The sequence below is a fragment of the Phytophthora infestans genome, genomic scaffold (genome assembly GCF_000142945.1).
Source record: "Phytophthora infestans T30-4 supercont1.34 genomic scaffold, whole genome shotgun sequence".
In the NCBI taxonomy this organism is placed as follows: Eukaryota; Oomycota; class Peronosporomycetes; order Peronosporales; family Peronosporaceae; genus Phytophthora; species Phytophthora infestans.
The window spans coordinates 1,184,359-1,205,696 of NW_003303725.1; the positions used below are offsets into that span (position 1 = coordinate 1,184,359).

Below are 21,338 nucleotides of genomic sequence, written 5' to 3' on the forward strand. Positions count from 1 at the left end.
GAAGTAGCATTGCTTGTATCTGCAATGGCCTCCCAAAGGGTTGGCTGGGCAAAATATAAGAAGCTCCCAACGCGTGCCCGCAGCGCGCAAGGCTCTTCCGTAGGCCCGTGAACACCATCATACAATCGAGGGTAATCGGTTTGCATTGATGTAGGAGACCGCTGCTCATACGGCTCCATCATATAATCGTGCGGCGTCTTTTGCACCAATGGTGTCCATCCCGTGTTAGCCATATCTCTGAGCAGGGCGCTCGAGATATTGCCCGATGCAAGTTGGTCAACACCCCCAACAGATTCCAGCAGCGCGTCATCAAACAGCAGATCAGGCTGTAGGCGCTCCTCATCCGGGTCCAGCTCAGATTCACCGTCCGCATTTAGCTCGTCGTCGTTCCACCCGCATCCCTCGTCGTCATCTCCATCCGAGTCAAGTATCGCGTACTTCACGAGGGTTGGTGAGGCATTCATATCACTTCGTGATACTACAATAATAGTCAATACAGAATGTACACGTTAAAACCACCTTGCAATCTTGTACATACATTTTTAACGGACCTGTGCCACAATTCGAATCATCTTCTTTCGTCTCTTCATCCGACATGGACGTATGTGCAGTCTGTCGTTGACGTCCCTCGCCAGTACTCGGAGCTTCGTCGGAATTCGCGAAGTCTCCTTCCAAGTTTCGCCGCGTTTTGGGCGACGTTGCTACAAGGAAAAACAGTGATACACGTTACTAAGACTTGTTCCAGCTGCGTATGTTGTACATACAGCTTCTTACCAATTGAGCTATCATTGTCAGAATCGCCTTCAGCCGAATCGTTGCCTCCATCTTCGTAGGTTGTGTCGTGCGGCGACACCCCATGAATAAAATCCGTGGGCGCACTTGTGAACGTCGGTGTCGTCGGTGTTGTACCCCCTTGATTCGACATCGCGTTTGGATGTCCAATGTAGTGCTCTGTACGACACATACAGCAGATACACGATTAGCGTCATCTCTAAACGTGTACGTACAGAGTAATCGAAACCGTACCTCCATCAGTCGGTGACGCATCTTTCCCATCGTTCAAGCTGCGTATGGAACAAGGTTGCGTGGGTGGATCCTCTGGAGCTTGACCACGATCGACCTGCTGTGTCTCCACTGCCGTATTCACGTTTCCGCCTGATCCACTTTCCCCTCCTTTTGGCGACTTCGACTGCTGCTGCATGTGACGCTGTTTCAGCTCCTCGAATACGATAGCACATACAGCAGTATTAGGACAGAAGCATATTTGACGTAATGTTAGCCGTACCAAGGTCCGCGCGATCCAAGTACTCCATCAGGTCATCCTCCCCCACGAAGTAATCACGCCCACGCACCCCTCCCCGCTTCTTCTTTCCCGGCATTATGTAGATGATGTCGTAGGACAGTCCAGTCGACTGCTGGGATTTCCAGCCCACTCGTGCAAGCTCGCGCCATCGCGCTTGAAAGGCCATTCGCTGCCAAGCCGGCAATTCTGAAAGTGAGAGGGAGAAATGAGTGGCGGCTGGATTCACGCCCATCAAATATCATATGCGATATGTTGGCACTCTCTTTCTGAATGTTGGCATGCTTATGTCCTCATGATCTGTCCTTGTTCACAATGAGGATTCACTCGGGAGGGAAAGGGTATGGCACCTAACCCTGGTTGACTTCAACTTTGTATAGTCCCATACAAACTTTGAGTCAAAAATCCTTAACGTGGACCGTACACGTTAAGAAAATCGTGATAACATGTACGGTCCACGCTCTCGCGTTCAAGGGTTAATGTATAGCAACTTTCTTTTGTCCCCTTCACTAAAAGCTGGGATATATTTTAAGTTTACATAACAAACTTTGCCAGCAGAAACTCTTTTTAATATACAAATTTCTGTTTTTTTATGCTTTAAAAGGAGTATTTTGTACCTTAATTAACAGTAATAACCAATACAATTTGGATGTGGCAAAAAAATACTGAAAGTTTAAACTTTTGTTGTGGGATTTCAGTAGATTAACACCCTTTAACTAGTACTTATAGAGGAATTCGCCGTTCTGATGCACTACTGAATCGATCTAGTGCCTCATCGCGGCTGATACTGATTGTGAGGTCAGTTTCTGTGCTCAAAAGTAGAAGATCGGATAGCTATTCGTCGCCGATCTTCGTCCTTAGACGAGTTTTAACGCGTTTCATTACTGAAAATGAGCGCTCAGCGCTCGCCGTTGACACTGGTAGCGTACAGACTAGTTGAATTACTCGGTGCAGCGTAGGAAATATTGTATGTGCATCTGAAGCAATCATTGTGACACTAAGTTGATTGACGGACTTGGTGTTCTCAAAGCGACTGTCATTGATTGCAAATTCACGGAAGCTGATTGCCTCCTGCTTCAAACTTTCAATTTGACTTTCAAAGTCTTTCGGATAGTAGTCGCTTGCAATTTTAGAAATTGAGTCAGGGTTCCAATAAATGAACTTTTTACGAGCGTTTAATCCTCCGCAAAGCTCCATCAGATCAAGAATGTCTCCACTAAATCGTCGTTTTAATTCACCAGCAATTCCTTTAACCACAGCTAAATACACGTCTTTATAATAGTGAAATTCTTGTGTGACAATCTCATTTCGATCCGCACCGGGGACACCAGACTTTCCTTTTCCCCTGTTACGTGATCCCCTTCGTGACCACGGTGCTGTTTTGACCGGTACGTCGATAGGGTCGTGCAATGATGTGCAGAATGCTTCCGCAGTAGCCCAAACAGTACAAAAACTAGTCTTTTCGTCGTCTTTTAGTTTGTTAGCTTGCATATTGTTGAATTAAGTTTGCGTCTGTCTCACTAGTCCTGAAGCCGAGGCTATATCCATGTCATCCTTTTGTAGATATTGAGACAAGATGTTTACTTTTTCCAATACCACTATGAGAATTTCCATGTGAAAAACGAAATCAAATGTTTGCATTTTTGTAATAATGCTCTTTGCATCAGCTCGCTTGTCGGGATTGGCTCCATCTAATTCCACGCGCCTCAATACTTGAATAATTGGAGTCCATAACCATCTAATCCGTAATAAAGCTCGCACACGACAATTCCAGCGCGTGGCACTTAAAGCCTGAGTTGCAAGAGGCTGGTTCTTACCTCGACCGGTTTCCAGATAACCACTGCTGATTAGTTGTTGTAGTTCGTCTTGCGCGTAACCATACAAACTGTCTTTCCTTTTGTATGATGCACTACAAGTAGCGTGAATAGACTGAACGATGTTGAAGCATTCCGTCACAGAGACAGTCTGTTTTGATACAGTCACTACTGCAAGATTAAGGCGGTGAGCGAAGCAGTGAACGTAGTAAGCGTACGGGCAAGTATCTCGGATCAGGTTTTGTAGCCCATTATATCCACCGGACATGTTTGAAGCCCCATCGTATCCTTGGCCACGGCACCGAGAAATGTTTATTCCCCAAATTGTGATTTGATTTATCAACGCAGATTTAAGTGACTCAGAAGAGGTATCGCGAACGTGAACCGAACCCAGAAGACGTTCTCGAATTTCACCAGTATGCCTGGATAAAAACCGGACTACAATAGCCATGTTTTCTTTTCCACCTTCACATGTTGCTTCATCTACTAGGAGCGCAAAATACCCTTGTCCAAGTTCATTCTCCACGATATGTTCACGAACTTCATCCGCCGCGCAATGAATAAGCTCCCGTTGTACTGTAGGAGATGTGGACTTGGCATTTGCGGCGGCAGAGTTCATCAAATCCGCGAAATCTGGCATTCTCTGAGCCAAAAAAGACAGCATTTCAAGAAAATTACCCCTATTGCAGGACGTCTCCTGTTGAAGAATCAAAAACTGTCAATTAGGACTCCGTTTAAACGTTAATACTAATAACGCCTACCTTCTCGTCGTTGCCTCTGAAAGCAATACCTTGTCGCGCGAGAAATAAACACACGTCTAAAATCTGACGAAGTCTTTTCCTATTTTGTTCTCGCTGGCTTGCATTTGTTCTTTCCAGAGCTATCGTAATATCACAACTTCCCCTCAGGACTTCGAAAAATGCAGCTTCAGCATTATGATGTCTAGAACAGGGCTGACCAACGTGGGCGACAAAACCGTCTTTTGTCGTGGCTTTTTTCCAGTTGTGAAAGCCCAGAGCTGGACGCGCAAACACAGAAGTGTCCTTTGCTGTCATTGCTTCTCGGCTTAAGTAACACCATCTACAATACACTGCGTCTGCTTTTTCAGAATACTCCAACCACTTATATTTTTCGAACCATTCAGGCTGAAATGATCTCGAACGCTTGCCATAGGAGCGGCTCGGATAGCACGTTAAGCGGGGTCGAAATAAATTCATCTTAGAATATGCAAAAATGACTCCACGACGTAGCTTCGGATCCTCTTGCAGCTGTCTAATTGCAAAAATATTAGGAGGGCGGTCCACAGGATCGCAACGAACAAAGTCGTGAGCACGGCAGTCAAGTGGGTCTTCCGCGATGCCATTTTCGTGGCACCATTGAGCTGCAGATGACGATTCTGAGTCCGCACTACGTGAAACAGGTGGAGTAGTAGGCTCTGCTAGAGATGAAGTTTGTACCGGATTATTAGTGCGCTCTTGTACTTCATCCGGGGACGGCCGAGGTTGCTTGGCGAAGAAGTTTGTTATTGCTTGCAGTTTCTGTCTCTTGGGCGGCATCGTGCTTCAATACGCAAGTGTGGATTTAATCGTGGAAATACTTAACCCTACTCACTATGGCCCCCCTCTCTAATTTTGGCTGGCTCCGCATGGCTGTCGCGACGACTGGACGTACGTGAACATACGGACTGTCGTCGTTGTTGGAAACTTCGACAGTCAAAAAGACTCCAGTGGGCGCTCGAGTGGGTGAACTGAGAGGCAAATACTGCGCCGATGGGATGGCATCGGCTTGCTTGATGCTGCTGCCTAGCACCAAACCTGACGACTGAATGGACTTTGGACGAGTGCTTACATACCTGACGGATCCAGTGAGCAACAACGTGGTCGACAATCGCTCAGTAGCTTGGACGATCACTTGACCAATACCGAGGATACTGACATCCGCGCTCTTACACACAATCGATGCTGCGTTCACGAAGCCTTCACCTGCCAGGTGAATCTTTTCAGTGTTGCATGTTCCTTCAGTTGCGTAGGAAACTTCTCCATTTCCTACAATTTCAGTTGCGAGTGACTCAACCTGAAGTTCGGTCGTCTGTACGATGACCTTACCAGTCCCTGCCACTGCAGATTCCACTTTGGCTGCGACGAAATTGTCCGTAGCAAGGACAGTAACGTGGCCGGCTCCGACTAAGGAGACAACAACTTCGTCTGTGACTTTAAGTGAAGAAGATTGGAGCTGAATGCCACCGCTGCCAGAGACAACGATCCCTACCGATCGTACATCAAACGAGGTGTTCATCGACCCTACGAAAATGTGTCCATTACCGTGAGTGGAGAAGTGCAGTCTTGCAGCCTTATCGTTAACTACGACGTCGTCTCCGAGCACCACGTTTTGTGTGTGCACTGACGCCTTAGGAGCATTTCTCAAAAGTTATTAATAATTTGAGTTTTGTAGGCAACCTATGCTCTTGAGATGTACAAAGCTAGGATACTTTTTGAGATCATGGTAGAACCATCGCTTCGCCCTTGGCTGCCTGCACGCGTCATATTAAATAAGCGAGCATATGTGTACATTCGCTGCGACAGTACTTGTAGCAGACTGCTACTAGCAGTATTGAATGACATGCATTTCGATGCCACACTTCGTATCCGGAAATTCTGGACCAGCTGTAAGACGTGCACTTGCTCAGAATGCAGTGAATGTCGTCGAGCTGGTCGCTATAAAAATGCTCCAGACCGAACGCGCTTCAAAGAGAAGTATCCTTTACTTCAAGTAGTAATGAATCTTGACTGAGTCGATGCGAAAACTATTTTGCACCTCTAAACTAAAAGTTGACTTTTCAAGTCAGCTCGAATTTTGGCCAACCAAATTAACATCCCTCGCCCCTGGCACTACGATTCGTATGAGTCGCTGCGATGGAGACATTGTCGTCTACGAGTGCGTCGGTTATGGAGGTCAACGTCACTATAGCGTCCAAGTCACGGATTCCACACTGGCTCGTGGTGCAATGTGAGGCTGGCAGCAGTCCGTCGTGTGATGCGAAACGAGTGGACGCTGTGAGTGTCCGTGGAAGTCACGATGTGTTCATCCGCTTCGAAGAGGCCGACGGTGATGAGCTCAATGGAGACACTAGCGTTGCACGAGTGCGAGTCATTAAAGGGGATGCCCACGACCAGAAGGACATTATACTGCAGCTGAGGATGATGGACCAGCTCCTCACGCTGGACGTTGCAGCGTTTCGGAAGACCGTCGAGATTGTATTGCTTCAGAAAAATACATTGCAACGAGTGGTCCATCAAGGGTCGGGTGACGTCGTGGTGGAGAACAATATATTGTCCACAATGGGGCCAAGTCTGGCCATCGCCACACTTGGCAGTGGGGATCTTTTCGCTACGTCTACGGAGACCGTGAAGGTGGACACATTAACGCTGAGCTCTAAGGGCAGTGGACTCCTGCAGACAACGTTCTCAGAGCTCCGAGTATCCAAATTTCTAGCCGAGTATTACGCGTCTGGGGACACTACTGTGTTCGTTGAATCCGAGAGTGACGTCGACAGTCTGGCAGTGATAGCAGAGGGGTCAGGTGACGCCTGTTTCGGTTGGATGGCGTTTTAATCTGCTGGAGGTCTGTTTCGGTTGGATGGCGTTTTAATCTGCTGGATGTCTGTTAATCTGCTGGAGGTGCAGCAAGTCGGTTCGGGTGACGTTTCTATTGGACCAGAGGGCTCTTGTCAGGCGGCAAAGCTGTCGACGCAAGGCTCAGGAGAGCTTGACGTTGGCGGCGTCAAGTGTGGCACTGTGGATGCGAATTAAATGAGTAGTGGCGAAGTCATCGTGCCACCGGAGCTACCAACTCTTTGGCAATCGAAGCGTACGGTAGTGGCCATGTCAAGTTTACGGGTGCAACTCCTCAATCGATTACCAGTACGGGTTACAGCCAACTTTACCCTGTTCGTGTCGACGACTCGTATTTACCCGCACACTGCAAACGTCACAAATTACCAGCGATCAAGTCAAAATTTGCAGCAGTTTCGAGCGGTGCTTTGGCCTCAGCAGAACTAGATTCGGCTGAGAACAGCCCATCTGCCGCAGTGGGGACAGGTGCTGCGGGAGGTGTTTGGAAAATCGTGAACCATGACAAGGACAACCTCCTTCCTCTGGCTGGAGTTGTGGTTCTCGTGGCCTTAGTTCTACGCTGGTTTAATAGCTCTCGCCGTCGAGCTCGAGAAGAACAGCGCGAGCCGCTGCTTGCAGCGCAACGACGTGTGTATATTTGAGAAAGTGCGTCGGTCATTGGCAAGTGCGTCACTCTCACGATTAAAGTCTGTGAAAAACTATGAATTGAGTAAAGGCGTATGACCTCGTTGGTGACAGCGCAAGGTTAAAAAAATCAAAAATGAACTACCGGGACTACCGGTATCCGATAAAGCTGCTCTTATTGTTTTCAAAAAATAACTTTCATTTTCTAAAGCTGTAAATATGGGTTAATTGATCACCAGTCGCTCCAAGACAGTAACTCCTCATTGGTTTCGACACCGCACCTCTCGGTCGTCAGTCTCCAACTCACCGCGGTGACAATGCTCAAGGACAAAATGCCTCCCAACGTGCTCTTCGGCTCTCGTCGTCGCGCGCCCGAGATGGTGGGGCTTATGTTACTGTTGGTGACCGCGTTCTCGATGGTGGGACGTGTTGTGTATCTTTCGAGTCGCAACATCTCGACCCCAGAGCTCAACGTACCCATCGGCCGCAACAACGTTAGGCAAACACTTTGGCTGCAGCGGCAACAAGAACGCCAAACGCAGATCATACAACCGACCCGAGCACCGCATGTTTACGACAACCAGGATACTAAGAGCAAGTGCTACACACAACGCGATGTTGGTATCATCCCAGCAGTTCGACAAGCAGCCAAGAACTTCTGTGTCAATGGAGGTTGGGACAAGGAGAAGCAGAAGCCTGTGAGTCATAGCAAAGCTACAAAGGTATCGACGTTCCGAGTTGGAGGAGGTATCAGGAGTGCCACGTTCCAGAACCTCATGCTGGATTTGGTAGACGTTAAGATCAATTCACCAATCGCGAGTATGGCGCAAGACGGTGGCACACACGACCCGAGATTTAACTTTAACCCTAAGATGATTAACTGTGCATGCGACGAATTTGCTGCTTACTTCAGCCACCTGCCGGGTGATAAGGAGCGCCGAGGAGAGCAAGTGTGGCAGCCATCTCTCATGCTCTTCCCGGGTAATGGCGTCCCTTTGTCCAGTATCTGTTCACCAAAACGCCCCGAAAACTCCAGTCGCTCAGCTTGGGATTTCGTTAAGAACCCATTGCAGACACCAGATAATAACGAGACGGTGGTGTTCGAAGACCCCGTGGTGCTCATTGCGCGTCGGGACGACCATAACCCGTTCTTCCAGATCTCGTACGCTCTTAACTCGTGGATTATGCTCCAAGCTCTCGGCTGGGATGTCACGAAAACTCGCGTGATCCACTTGGACGGCGGCTATCCGTCCCCTATCGATAATCTGCATCAGGGACTCTTGTCACCAAATCATAAGCTTATCGATGGATCCAGTCTTATAGGCAAGCGTCTGCACTTCCGTGGCGATGTCATGATCGCGCCGTACGAGTTATCGGGTCCAATGATGCAACACCTGAATAACGAGGAGCCGTGCTTCGACTCGGAGCTTCTTAGGACTTTTCGCTCCCATGCATTGTTGACGTTGGGTATAACACCGCAGATAGAGCGAAGCATCGGGCTAACAGCCATTCGCCCTATGATTGTAACTGTGATCACTCGTCGTCCGTACGGTGGGCGTGTATTGCAGCGCGTGTGGCTGAACGAGGACGAGATCATGGACAAAATACGCCTCAAGTACAAAGATCTGAATGTGGAGTTCCGCTCCGTGGAGTATGTGAATCTGACGCTGGCAGAGCAGATGAAAACCACGATCCAGAGCGACATGATCATCAGTATGCATGGCGCTGGTCTGGTCAACGTGCTCTGGGCGCGTCCAATGACGGTGATATTGGAGATATTCCCAAAAGAACGGTTCCGCTGGGGATACCGGAATCTTTGCCAGTTCGTGGGCTGCGACTGGCACCAATTCCGTGGAGGTGATGATGTTGGTGAAAATCCAGCTCCTAACTCTAAGAGCAAACGGATTCCTTACGACGAGTGGGTGCTGTTCTTCGCACCACTATTTAACAGTAGCTATGATGCGTTCCAGGACCAGCAGGCAGCTCTACGTGGAGAATCATCGTAGCAATTATTCACTCATTCATTTACATTTCAACAGATACATCCCCCCCCTTTACCCACCCACAGTCACATACATCGCTTCTTCAGTTTCTAAAAAAAAGGTATAAACCCATGCACTTGTAAGACCGTGTTCAACTCGAGTGCAAACACGGTGTTGGGGTGCAGTGTATACAGTATACTGCGGCTTCTTGGCTTCATTCAATGTATACATTATCACTCGATATCGTCTAATTGTTGAAGACTAAAAAAATCTCACATGTACAGTGCCAGCCTGGAAGCCATCAACGAAGCCGCCAGAAGTTTACTACAGTGCCGCAAACCTCGTCGAGGATGTAGAGCAAGATGGTGCCGCGTCTTCAGCTCGACCTGTTCGTGCCAAGCAGATCAAGCTCCGCCCAGTCCACTGGTCGCGATTAATCGTCGTCATGTACTCTGATTGGTAGAAATTCTTTTTCTATTAATCGCGACCGGCCACATCTGGCTTAAAGTCTCTTCCAAAACCCGAGCCAATTCCGCATCTCCTCAGTCAGAATTCCGTCGCTCTCCCCGCCTCCCGCCATGCCCAAAGACGACGCATCGCCCTCCACTGACGTGTCCGTATCCCCCACCACCTTATGCGGACCACGTCGGCGCCTACTTCAGACGCTGGCGCTGGTACTGCTGCTGTTGGGCGCTCTCTCGATGGTTGCTCGCATCGTGGACTTGTCGGCCGCCACGAGCAGCTTTCGCACCGGCGATACGAGCCAATCAGAACTCAGCGTGCGGGGGCCCATACGCCACAATGACTACCAGCAACAGGCAGCCGTCAGCGCCAATAACAGCTCAATTGCTGCGCAGATCACAGAGACCAACACTCCTACGGCAACTATCGCAACTCCTCCAGTGACGCAACCGACAGTGGAGCAACTTGAGAAGCAGGAGGTCTCGTAGTACAGCACACAAAGGCGCCACACGACTACAGCAGCGTGGAGACCAAGAACCAATGTTACGCGCAGCGAGATGTAGGCGTCATCGCTGCGGTGCAACAGGCAGCACGGAATTTCTGTGCTGATGGAGGCTGGGACAGCGTTAAGCAAGCTCCTGTGAGCCCCGAGAAGGCCACCAAAGTGACCACGTTCCGAGTTGCTGGCGGCATCCGCAGCGCGACCTTCCAGAACCTCATGCTTGACCTCGTGGGGGTTGGCATCCACGCACCCATTAAAAATATGGGCGAGGACGGCGGTAGTCACGACCCGAGGTTCAACTTCAACAATCGCTTGATCAACTGCGCGTGTGACGAACTGGCCAATCATTTCTGGAAGTTGCCGGGCGATAAAGAGCGCAAGGCCGAGCAAATCTGGCAGCCATCATTAGTGGCTTTACCAGAAGAGGGTATCCCCATGTCGACCATCTGTTCCCCTCGGACACCGGAGAATACCAAACGATCAGCATGGGATTTTGTGAAAAACCCACTTCAGGCGCCGGATAAAAACGAGACGGTGGTGTTCGAAGACCCCGTGGTGCTCATTGCACGTCGGGACGACCATAACCCGTTCTTCCAGATCTCGTACGCTCTTAACTCGTGGATTATGCTCCAAGCTCTCGGCTGGGATGTCACGAAAACCCGCGTGATCCACTTGGACGGCGGCTATCCTTCCCCGATTGACGCCTTGCATCAAGGTTTATTAGCTCCCAACCACGACATCATCGATGGGGCAACGCTAATAGGCAAACGAGTTCATTTCCGTGGCGACGTGATGGTCGCCCCGTTCGAGTTGTCTGGACCGATGATGCAGCATTTAGACAACGAGGAGCCCTGCTTTGAGTCGGAATTGATGAAGACGTTCCGTGCGCAATCTCTCTTGACCCTGAACGTGACTCCCGCGATGGAACGTGAACTCGGTCTGACTACTATCCGCCCTATGATCGTGACGGTCATCACGCGTAGGCCCTACGGTGGACGGAAGCTTCAACGTATGTGGGTGAATGAGGACGAAGTGATGGCCAACATGCGGATCGAGTACAAGGGGCTGGACGTGGAGTTCCGCTCGATCGATTACGTCAACTTGACGTTGTTTGAGCAGATGAAGACCACGATCGAGAGCGACATGGTCATTAGTATGCACGGCGCTGGGCTCGTGAACGTCATTTGGGCACGGCCGATGACTACCGTTGTGGAGATTTTCCCCAAGGAGCGGTTCCGCTGGGGGTACCGGAACTTGTGCCAGTTTGTGGGCTGCGACTGGCACGAATTCCGTGGCGGCCAGGATCTCGGAGAGGGCGGGACGCCGAACTCGAAGAATAAACGCATTCCATACGACGAATGGATGTCGTTCTTCCATCCTCTTTTCCGCCAATCCTACGGCGCGTTTGAGGAGCGACAGACAGTGCTACGTGGCCAAGCGTCGTAAACTCCAATCCAATATTTGCGTCGACCGAAGTGTCTACAGTGCAACATCGTCCACGGCTTCGAATACGGAAACGTTATTCGAAATATGCTGATAGTACAGTACACGAGCAATGCAGGCATCGGTTTACTTTAGACAAACAGCAATGCAACATATGTAGTGCGTATGCGACCTCAAGTGAGTGAGCGGTAAGAATTATACATGTTGAAGTGAGGAATGACCTTCAAAAATGTGTGCAGCTTTCCCAAAAATTAAAAGTTGAGTTTCATTCCTCTGCATTTTTTTTTATCTTTGTGAATTGTTTTAGAGTACATGTACTCGGGTGTGTGCAGTTATCAAAATGTCCTTTAAATGTGCAGCTGCTACGTCTGAATTGGCGGCAGTCTTTTGGTCTGCCTCAAAAAATCGGTTCATGTTAGCAGTGGCGCTGGTTGTGGCTGTGCACTTGAGTGATGTACTGCTTCTCCTCGAAGTGCAGCGTGCAGAGGTGGTCGGTACGCTCGTATGCCGGACGTGCACAGCCCCCCATCGCACAACGCTTGCCGCCTCCATGTGCCCAGCAGCATCCATTCGAGACACTGATCGTGGTGCAGCCACGGAACGAGCAGAGAGTTCCGCCGCCGTGAGACCAACAGACTCCCTTGGTCTTGGCCCGGTTGGCACAGTCGGGAACCTTGCACTTGACAGAGCCGCCGTGACGCCAACACCGACGTGCGTGCTTTGCGCGACTCGTGCAGCCATCGACCATGCAGTATTTACTGCCCTTCTTGATGATGATACCGTTTGCGAGCACAGCTCCAGCCTTGCCAGGTACTTTCGTGCTACCATTGGACACGCTGACGTTCTGGAGAGGGCGGCGCTTCGCAATCTTGCAGGGACCTGAGGGCGGTGCCATGATTGGAGCGAACGTCTTGTGGGAGGATCCTCGCTGTGGTGAAGTCCACGGAAACGAAGGCAACATCGCTGGCTTCGCGATGACCTTTTCTTCGCTCGATAGGATGAAGTCGAGAGAGCACTTGTTGACCGGCTTGGTCGGCTTGAGACCGAGCAACTGCGGCATTTCCACGAAGCTTGGTTGAGAAAGTGGGAGGAATGTGCGGAAGGACATCATGATGGCGATGTAAAAGAGGTTTTGTACTCCTGATGGAGAGTGAGAAAATTGAAATGTGAGACTTCTGAGCGGGAGATCTCACGAGTTCACCGAGAGGTTCCTAGTGTCTGTCTAGTAGCCGAAAGGCTCAGGAGCCGTTACCAGGCGATAAATATTCCACTTGACATGCGTCACCCGTTGCTCGCGTCCTTTTTGTAGTAAGCGCCTGGCCTGGATGGCGTCATAGGGTCAGCACTGCAGCAACCGCAGTAAAAGGAAGCCAACTGACAGTCCGACCTCATGATGGAGCATCATAGCCGACAATATCATGCCCACTTGGAAATTAAAAGGAAGACTTCCTAGATTTGCCGAGTTATTCTCAGCAGTGCATTAATACATTTTCTGGAGCCTCGAGATCGTTGCTTGGACTTCAGCTACGCTCCTTTCAGCGGGGTCAGTTTCTGACGCGCCGACTGCTGGTCTACTGGTCTGTTCAGCTCCGGGCAGTCCAGGATGGTGCCTGTATGAGGGCGGACCAGGGGACATGACATTGCACTCGAAGGGGCACGAAACTGAACTTGAAGTCAAGTGTACCACTCTCATCGTCGAATCGTACAGCTACGGGCCATTTGGGTCATGCCCAGTGATGGACTTCTTCACGTAAATTCGGTACGATGCACAAAGAGAGGAGATGTATTTTTAAACTGATAATAGGTACTTTCAAAAGGATCTCGTTCATTTACTTCATCCAAGGTTTTTGTATGTGCCGTGACAGAGAGATCAGCGGACCATTCGACTGGAGATATTTAAGTAGCGCTATCAAATCTATTTTCTTGCAAAAATGGCTTCGTTATCAGACGACTTATTTTCAAAGATACCTAATACTGTATTTGATACTTTGCCATGTCATCTAAATTTGCCAAGTAATAAGAGTCTCAGCGTCACAGCAGTCCCTCACTTTTGCTTAAGAAAAACTTGGCATCCCAATTTGGACTGCCCATCCGAACGGCATTTGCAGCACAGTCGGGGTTTTCCCGATTTTCGGCTGTCACTCGGACAAGAAACGATCTTTTCGGCCGAAAGCGTTTACAATAACATCGACGCTGCTGATATCGTCGATCCGCAATGACCTTTCCTCGGTGCATGGGGGCAGTTTCTGATGCGCCGACAAAGGTGGTTTCCTGTTCAGCAGCAACGAGTTGAAGGGCGGACCAGGTACGTTCAGCGCTGGCAATATGCTGAGTCGTTTCGAGCTCATGAAAGGCTCACTGAGGCGTGTCGGTTGTCGCAATCGTGGCCTTGTTTCCCGCCACGCATTTCTGGGCGAGCTTCTTCAACTGACGGCGAGCTGTGCACCCTTAGCGATGCATTTCTGATGCTTCACGACTTCATATGCGCTAAGGTACGACGCAGTGGATCGATCCGTGTACTGTTACATGCTTACGTGTACCTGTCTGCACACACACACCGTTATGTGCACCCTTTGGCAAATGAGATATCGGGTCAGGACGATCCTAATCGAAAATCGAAAGATAAAGATGCCCGAATGCCCTTGAATGTCGACAAGGTTACCGAAGCGGCGCAGCGGAGGACAAGAACTACCGTGCATGTCAAGGAGGGCGGAACGTGGCTGACTGTCATACCATACAGTACACACAGCACTCACACTGATCCTCATGTTAGGTGCCATGAAGCACTACTGGAGGAGCCAAATCACCTTCAAAACGCACTAGAAAACACCCTTTGAGGTTCTGGACAAGCCACTGGGTGGATAATGATCGCCGCTCAGTACATGTAATCACGCGCCATCAGCAAGATACTGCTGGGTTGTCAACAACACCAGTGGGTTGGTGAATCCGCTGTAGACGTGGCTGCAGAGAGCTCAGTTGTGGAACTTGACTCAATGAGGGCGAAAGGTTGCGTTGCACTTTTATTAAAGAAATACTTTCGACTTGAAATTCGACCGTGTAATGGCTGCGGCTTCTGCAATCCAGCGCGAGGCACCAAAGACGCCACCTGTTGTTGCAGGCGCCTCAACAGCGTTGGTCAATCGTGGCACTGTACCTATCATCCTTGATAACCGGTGGGCTGATACCGGTACGTGGGGCAATTGCTCAGTGCCACTTCCATGCGGGGAATCTACTGCTTGCAAGAGTTCGACGATGCCACCGATAGATCAATGACGGTTAGTGCGAGAAACGACATTTATTGACATGGAATATTTTTAATTTGTAGTTGTCCGGGCTACTTTTGGTGTCTTACTCCGACTTTGGGAAGATGTCCTTGTACTTCATCAAGGTCTCCTTCCAGGGCGTCGGCTTGCGACCGGTGAGCTTCTCCACAGCATCTGACGCTGGCGTCATGCATCCGTTTGCAACCATTTCACCGGAACACAGCAAGTCGCCGATGCACAATTTCATCGGAAGCTGCGAGAAGTCGCCGTACACGTCTTCGGGCAGACCGCGATCCAGCCACCACTTCTTCAAGTCTTCATCAGACATATCCACCATCTCGCCCTTGTAGCCAACCGCATTGCTCATGAGCTCGAAGATCTCCTCGTGCGAAACACCTTCACTCCCAGTGACCTCGTACACCGTGTTTGGCTCTCCGCGACCTAGAAGCAGCGCACCCAACACGCGACCACAGTCGTCACGGGACACGTAGCATCCCTTCTGACCGGCAAAACAGCAATAAAAATAATTTTAAGTGCTTGGAGCACCACGGGTGCAAAAATTATTGGTGTTATTTCATGTAATACATGTATACAGTGGACTGATACTCGTCTAGTTGGTGGGAGCCTGAGGAAATATGAAAAATCCACAGTTTTTTTAAGGATAATCCACACCGACAGATCCACAGTCCACAACAATCGACGACATTGTACTGTACCAGTGCAGTGTTATATTGACGTCATCGCCTGTAAAACGATGACGCCCTCGGAGGCTTAAGTACCATTGGTAATTAAGCCTCCGAGGGTACTACCAAGTACTGCTTGGTAACCAGTGTTTTATCACTCGAGAACTACCAAAGAAGCCCCAATTCGTCGCTTGAGCAGCCTGCCACCCCGTCCAAATCCACCCGCTCACAACAATCACGACGCAGTGCCTTCCCCCAAGCACGAGCTCCGCCACCACTGCCAGAAGAGTCTGAGCCGCCACCAGAAGCCGCACTTGCAGCCCAAACGCCACCGAGGTGTCTGTTCCGTCGTCTGAAGCCTTGAAGACTCTGTTAACGAGTCAGTATTGCCCCCAAGAAGCCTCGCAATCGGCACCTACTTGCTGTTCGTCGTGAAGAGGCTGCTGCTTTCAGACGTGCGTTGTGTTAGACGCGTGAAGCTACAGCCGTTGGTCCGCTCTGCTGGCGAGTACCTCAACCACATTTACGACTTGACACGACCTGTGTGCTCCTTCACATGTGTGCCTGGCCAGTAAGTGTGGCGAGGTGTCAGTCATTATGGATGCCAGTCTAAAGGCGCAATTCTGGAATGAAGGCTACCTTGTCGGAAACTTAAGACTACCGCCTCACACTTTGGAGAAAGCTAAACAGGAAATCGAGCAACTGGACTTCAGACCTATTTTTGGTGAAGTGTATGAAGTAGAACGTGACCATTTCCGTCTTCAAGCTCCTATTGCTACATTTGGTCCGGCTACAAACAAAATATACAAGCGAGTGAAGGGTATTGTGGAAGGATCTGATAAAAATTGGTACACCAAAAAGTCTATTTGGAACGCATTGAAATCACTTCCGGGGGGCCTTCGCCAAGGCATCCACCTAGATTTTCCTTCATTCGAGACAAGCAAAGCGAAACTGGAAAAGGGTATTGTTCAGGCGTCTGTCATTATTGCTCTTCAATCAGACACACAGTTCTACGTCTATCCTGGCTGTTTTGGAGTCTATGCAGAAATGGAAAAATGCAAACTGTTGTCACTCGACGCGGGCGCATTCCTGCTGTTTCGCGGAGACTTGGTCCATGTAGGGGCTGAATTTGAAGAGGAAAATTTGAGGCTGCATTGTTACGTACGTGTACGTGGAATTCCACAAAAGGCCGACGCAACTGAAGCTGCTGTGTTCAGAAGCTACATGTGCGAGCATTGCGTCCAACAGTGCACATCGCGTCGTCATCTCTCCAACCACCGCCGTTACTGTGCTGACAACCCCAACAAGGTCAAGTCCAAGAAAGCGCGCCTAGAAGCTGATGCGCCTGGGGGGATTTGCCACAAGTGCAACAGGAAATTCAAGAAGCGAAACGCGCTGTACCAGCATAACCACCGCCGCCATCCGAAGAAACCGGGGTAGTCCAGCTACACTGAAGAGCTAGCGTACGTGTACCACGAAGACGGCGTGGATGACGAGGTCGAGCACAGTGATATCATTGAGGAGAAGAGCGATGATGATTTCTACGTAGATAATGATGATGCGGTCGACGCTGAGAGCGACGACGAAAGTGAGGACGCAAGCGAAGAAGAAGTCGAGGAAGAGGAGGGTGGGGAGGTGGGAGAAGCAGAAAGCGCGGAGGAGAGCGAGTGGGAGAGTGAGGCGGAGAGTGCACAGGACAGTGAGTAACTGAATACACAATTTAATTTGTTTTTCTGTTTATTTTAAGCTAAATAAAAAAGCGATCCGTATTGTCAGAGTAAGCGATCCGTATTGTCAGAGTCAGCGATCCGTATTGTCAGAGTGAGCGATCCTTATTGTCAGAGTAAGGGATTTGTAATGCCAGACTTTCAAAGTAATATCTCTAGAGGCTTAACGTACGTATTCGTTTCACGTAGCAACTGAATCTTATAGACTGCATTCGCAGGAAAACAATATGGTAATACTGGAACAAAGTGGACGTCAGCAGCAAGACCACAGTGAAGATCGGAGACATCAACGATATCTTTGTGGCTATCAAACCAACAGCTGAACGGCGGAAAATCGACATGAGGAGACGCGAGGGTAGATCCAACAGACTTCACTGCGTCCTTGTGCAAGACTAACCGGCTTAAGAGCACAATATATGCTTACTACATTTTAATGGGAATTAAATCCCACGCGAGGTCATCATCAGCCTTATCGGCTGTCCGTGTGTTCAACTCGCAAAGATACTATACGTATAATAAGAAACATAGCAAGAAGAAGGCAATAAGGCGATGAAGTGATGGTATATTCAAGCAAACATTCATTTCGTGTGTCTACAACAACGATAAAGCTGGACCGTTAAGGATCGGACGTCCACGCTGCTTCTGCGATCTTATCTTTTAAGGTTTTTCTTTTGTTGCGCCGGCTGCGGTTGAACAACTTCCTCTTGCCAGGTTGGTCAGTACCAAACCTTGTATAAAAGGCGAAGAGAAGATGTACACACTGGCCTTTGTGGAAAAAGTATTTACACGGGCAAGTGCGAGTAGTTAGATCCACTGACCATCCTTCCTCCGGCTGTTCATCTCTTTCCATTCTAGCCGCATTAGCACCAAGTTGCACAGCCACATCCACAACTTCCATCGACTTCCTCTTCGGCTTCACGTAGATTCGAGGTGTAGCTTTAGAAACGACAAGTACAAAATTGCTGGAGCCGTCGAAGGATGGAGTCTCAACAGCAATTGCTGTCGGCGCAAAGCTGTCGCGCGCCGTCGAAGCCTGCTGCTAGCGGTAGATGTTTCATGGAATGCAGCACCCGACACGCTCTCCATTCGACGACAAACTTGAAGTTGACCAAGCAAAGACCCCATTAGCATTCGCTCTCGTAAAGTGTAGGTTTTCTTCAGCTTGGCATTGAACGTTTCCACGGGATTATTTGTAGTTGCCCAACCAACAGGCGTACGGAAGCACTGCCATTTCACAAACTTTGCCGTCAGCCACTGCTGCAGAAAATACTCTCCAAATCGCTCGACATCTGGGTCGGCAAGCCACCGCCGCACTGCAGACGTCTTTTTAGCATGAAATTCCGAGGCGTTTCTTGCGTAATGCATATCAAATATATCGGCCAAGACCAGGCTACGCTTACCGGGTAGTAGATACCTCGTCCGCTCATGAAGTTTTGCGATAACGTGGTAAAATCACATCAAAATCTCTGTTTCACAATCCTCGAACACTGATGCCATCGCATTGTACTGAGCTCCGTCGGCGTCTCCAAGAATGTAGTGCACTACCATCGGCTTCCGCAAAAATCGAGCGTAGATAGCTCGGAGGGATGCAAGCGCACTCGCGTAGTGACGCTCTTCTTGTTGTGACACGACGAACAAAGCAACCAAGTGAAAGGAACGAGAATGGTCAGAAATTCCACATACAAAGGTAGGATAATCCACTTGGTTCAGCTTGTAGGTCGCATCAAAATGCAAAATGAAACTGTGCGGATCACGGTCGAGTCGTTTTAAGAGTGTCTTCGTAGTGAAGCCGACAAAAAATGTGCTAGTGTCGGTTCCTTCACCAATATTGATGTCTCCATTACAATTCATGTTGCTCGAAAACGAAAATGCAGAGCTTTCTTCTTCTAGCCCAGTGTAGGCTTTTGCTCTGATAACTTCCTCCAGAATATCCAAGTCGTCCGTATTGTTCAATTCAGCCTTGCGGCAATACGTAACAAAACTTTGCACCTTGCTGAGATGCGGAATTTTTTCCGCAGAGGCACCAACAGCCAGCGCGTTTCGAATTCGAGCAGGTTTCAGACCGTTAGCAGCTAGTTGGCGCGCCGTTCTCTTTTGTTCCAACGTCAGGCCGCCAGTAGGAGGATCATTTCCTTTCACTTCGTGTAAACCAAACTCGTAAATATTCACTATGCCGCTTTTGCAGCATACAAGCGTCTTGCATTTCAAACGACACCTTAAAGGTGCGACACACGCATCCGCACACGTAGCTGAAGAGCACGAGAAGACCCGGTATCGCATTGTGTGAGGTGATGGATCCGTACACACGGCACATATCGATGTGTTGCTGACAGTGACTTTGTGTGTGTTTCTTCGCGTGCTTCATGTTTTCCACAATACGCTCGCTTTCCACCTCCGACACCTGCCGATACAGCATAGCCCACGGGAGTGGCTTTCCCATTTGTTAATGCGGCTGTGTCAGATACATTGTTAGCAATCAAGCAAACAAAATACAATAATTAGGTAGTTTTAGCGTCCGTACGGTAGGTAGAGGATTTCGTCTAGCTACTCACTATGGGCTTACGAGTGCTGCGCGTAGAGAGCAGGGGGAGTCAGGTGGCGTTGTCGGTGGCTGGTCTCGACGTTTCCTACCGCAGATTTTGATTGGATGCGTGTCGGCCAATCTCCGGAGGTTTGTAATCGGTCACTGGTTGGCTAAAATTTAGTTTGTTTGATTACCTGACATTTGGTGGATTGATTGATCTTCTAGTGGATTTGTCAATTCAGCTATGGATTAGTATAGTGTGTTATTTACTGGGCTCACAGATCTGTGGATTAATACTATCTCTGTGGATTGACCTCATAGTACTGTGGACATTTTACGCGTCCTCGTACTGCACCCCGTTTTTGCGGGGGTGGACCATATAGGATTTAAAAATAAATCAGAGTTTAGCGTATTTTCAATAGTTTTTTTGGATTCAGGATCACCACATCCGGAAGTTTATCAAAGGTCCAAGGGCGCGAAAACGGGGGTGCAGTACTGTATTAATAAGGATAAAGAGCAAGTTTTCGCTAATAAAGTCGTGCACCTCCAATTCGACACCGGTATCAGTCGATACCCTGCCAGATTTTATGATTACGCGAATCGGATGCGCAATTACCTTTGCCCATCACCACCCTAGCAATTAACCTCAACGGTTTTCCCCTCCTCGCGGAGGGATGACACGCCGCATCGATCTGATTTTAAATTTTGGATCGGACGTCTTCATACAAACACACACTTTGATTTTTACCGCCAAAGACAATGGGACATCGCCCTTCCTTCTACATGTCCCACAAAAGCAGTCTTTGTGCGAGAAGCACAAGTCAGATCCTGCATGCTCTCACTCCGAACTTGCTCGTTGGGCAACGGAGCGCTTTAAGACCCCCCGAGCAGTAAAGCGCACTACCGTCCAGAGTATTCTTAAGCGGTCGGCGGACGTTGCCGCCTTGCCGGATACCTATCGCGACCGGAAGCGCTGTTGCGCGCCCGCGATTCGCGCGTCTGACGCCAAGATTATGCAGAAGATTGGCGTAAATGTTGTACTGAATTAACAAAGGAAATATCAGTGCACTGGATTTACGTTTGTTTTTTGCTTTACGTTGTGCACTTATGCCCTGGCACTATTGATATGGTCCGGCCTGTCGAATTGGAGGTGCACAACTGTAACGGGCGTGTATGATCGGAGAGGTTACCAAACGGCCGCAGAATTTGGGACGAGGAGGAGTCGGAGGCCGAGCTGGGCCAAGACCGCTCCAGTTGCTGTAGGAAGTCTTTCAACGTCGTCGCCGTCAGCTGGGACTCGAATGCTCGGTAGGTTGGCGGGAACATCACCGTCACCACTTGTATTCACCAGGCGAAATTACCCAACCGGAAAAGTTCATCTT

The 21,338-nt window shown here is 49.3% G+C and overlaps 7 protein-coding genes across 7 annotated transcripts; 6 read left to right on the forward strand and 1 right to left on the reverse strand.

The window, feature by feature from the left end:
- Positions 1-6,026: 6,026 nt before the first annotated feature.
- Positions 6,027-7,172, forward strand: PITG_14471 (uncharacterized protein; the record flags this gene model as incomplete). Its single annotated transcript, XM_002898884.1, has 2 exons — positions 6,027-6,708; positions 7,048-7,172. The coding sequence occupies 2 exons, from the start codon at positions 6,027-6,029 to the stop codon at positions 7,170-7,172; spliced, it is 807 nt and encodes a 268-aa protein (XP_002898930.1).
- A 515-nt stretch (positions 7,173-7,687) lies between these two features.
- PITG_14472 (uncharacterized protein) lies at positions 7,688-9,376 on the forward strand (the record flags this gene model as incomplete). The annotated part of the gene is made up of 2 exons (XM_002898885.1): positions 7,688-7,814; positions 7,899-9,376. The coding sequence occupies 2 exons, from the start codon at positions 7,688-7,690 to the stop codon at positions 9,374-9,376; spliced, it is 1,605 nt and encodes a 534-aa protein (XP_002898931.1).
- Positions 9,377-9,930: 554 nt separating this feature from the next.
- PITG_14473 (uncharacterized protein) lies at positions 9,931-11,989 on the forward strand (the record flags this gene model as incomplete). The annotated part of the gene is made up of 3 exons (XM_002898886.1): positions 9,931-10,176; positions 10,219-10,293; positions 10,344-11,989. The coding sequence occupies 3 exons, from the start codon at positions 9,931-9,933 to the stop codon at positions 11,760-11,762; spliced, it is 1,740 nt and encodes a 579-aa protein (XP_002898932.1).
- Positions 11,990-12,174: 185 nt separating this feature from the next.
- Positions 12,175-12,870, reverse strand: PITG_14474 (uncharacterized protein; the record flags this gene model as incomplete). Its single annotated transcript, XM_002898887.1, has 1 exon — positions 12,175-12,870. The coding sequence occupies one exon, from the start codon at positions 12,868-12,870 to the stop codon at positions 12,175-12,177; it is 696 nt and encodes a 231-aa protein (XP_002898933.1).
- Positions 12,871-13,393: 523 nt separating this feature from the next.
- Positions 13,394-14,582, forward strand: PITG_14475 (uncharacterized protein; the record flags this gene model as incomplete). The annotated part of the gene is made up of 3 exons (XM_002898888.1): positions 13,394-13,509; positions 14,039-14,064; positions 14,500-14,582. The coding sequence occupies 3 exons, from the start codon at positions 13,394-13,396 to the stop codon at positions 14,580-14,582; spliced, it is 225 nt and encodes a 74-aa protein (XP_002898934.1).
- Positions 14,583-16,302: 1,720 nt separating this feature from the next.
- On the forward strand, positions 16,303-16,852 carry PITG_14476 (uncharacterized protein; the record flags this gene model as incomplete). The annotated part of the gene is made up of 2 exons (XM_002898889.1): positions 16,303-16,769; positions 16,843-16,852. 2 exons carry the CDS (start codon positions 16,303-16,305, stop codon positions 16,850-16,852), a joined length of 477 nt encoding a protein of 158 aa, XP_002898935.1.
- A 77-nt stretch (positions 16,853-16,929) lies between these two features.
- On the forward strand, positions 16,930-17,412 carry PITG_14477 (uncharacterized protein; the record flags this gene model as incomplete). Its single annotated transcript, XM_002898890.1, has 2 exons — positions 16,930-17,102; positions 17,151-17,412. The coding sequence occupies 2 exons, from the start codon at positions 16,930-16,932 to the stop codon at positions 17,410-17,412; spliced, it is 435 nt and encodes a 144-aa protein (XP_002898936.1).
- Positions 17,413-21,338: the final 3,926 nt, after the last annotated feature.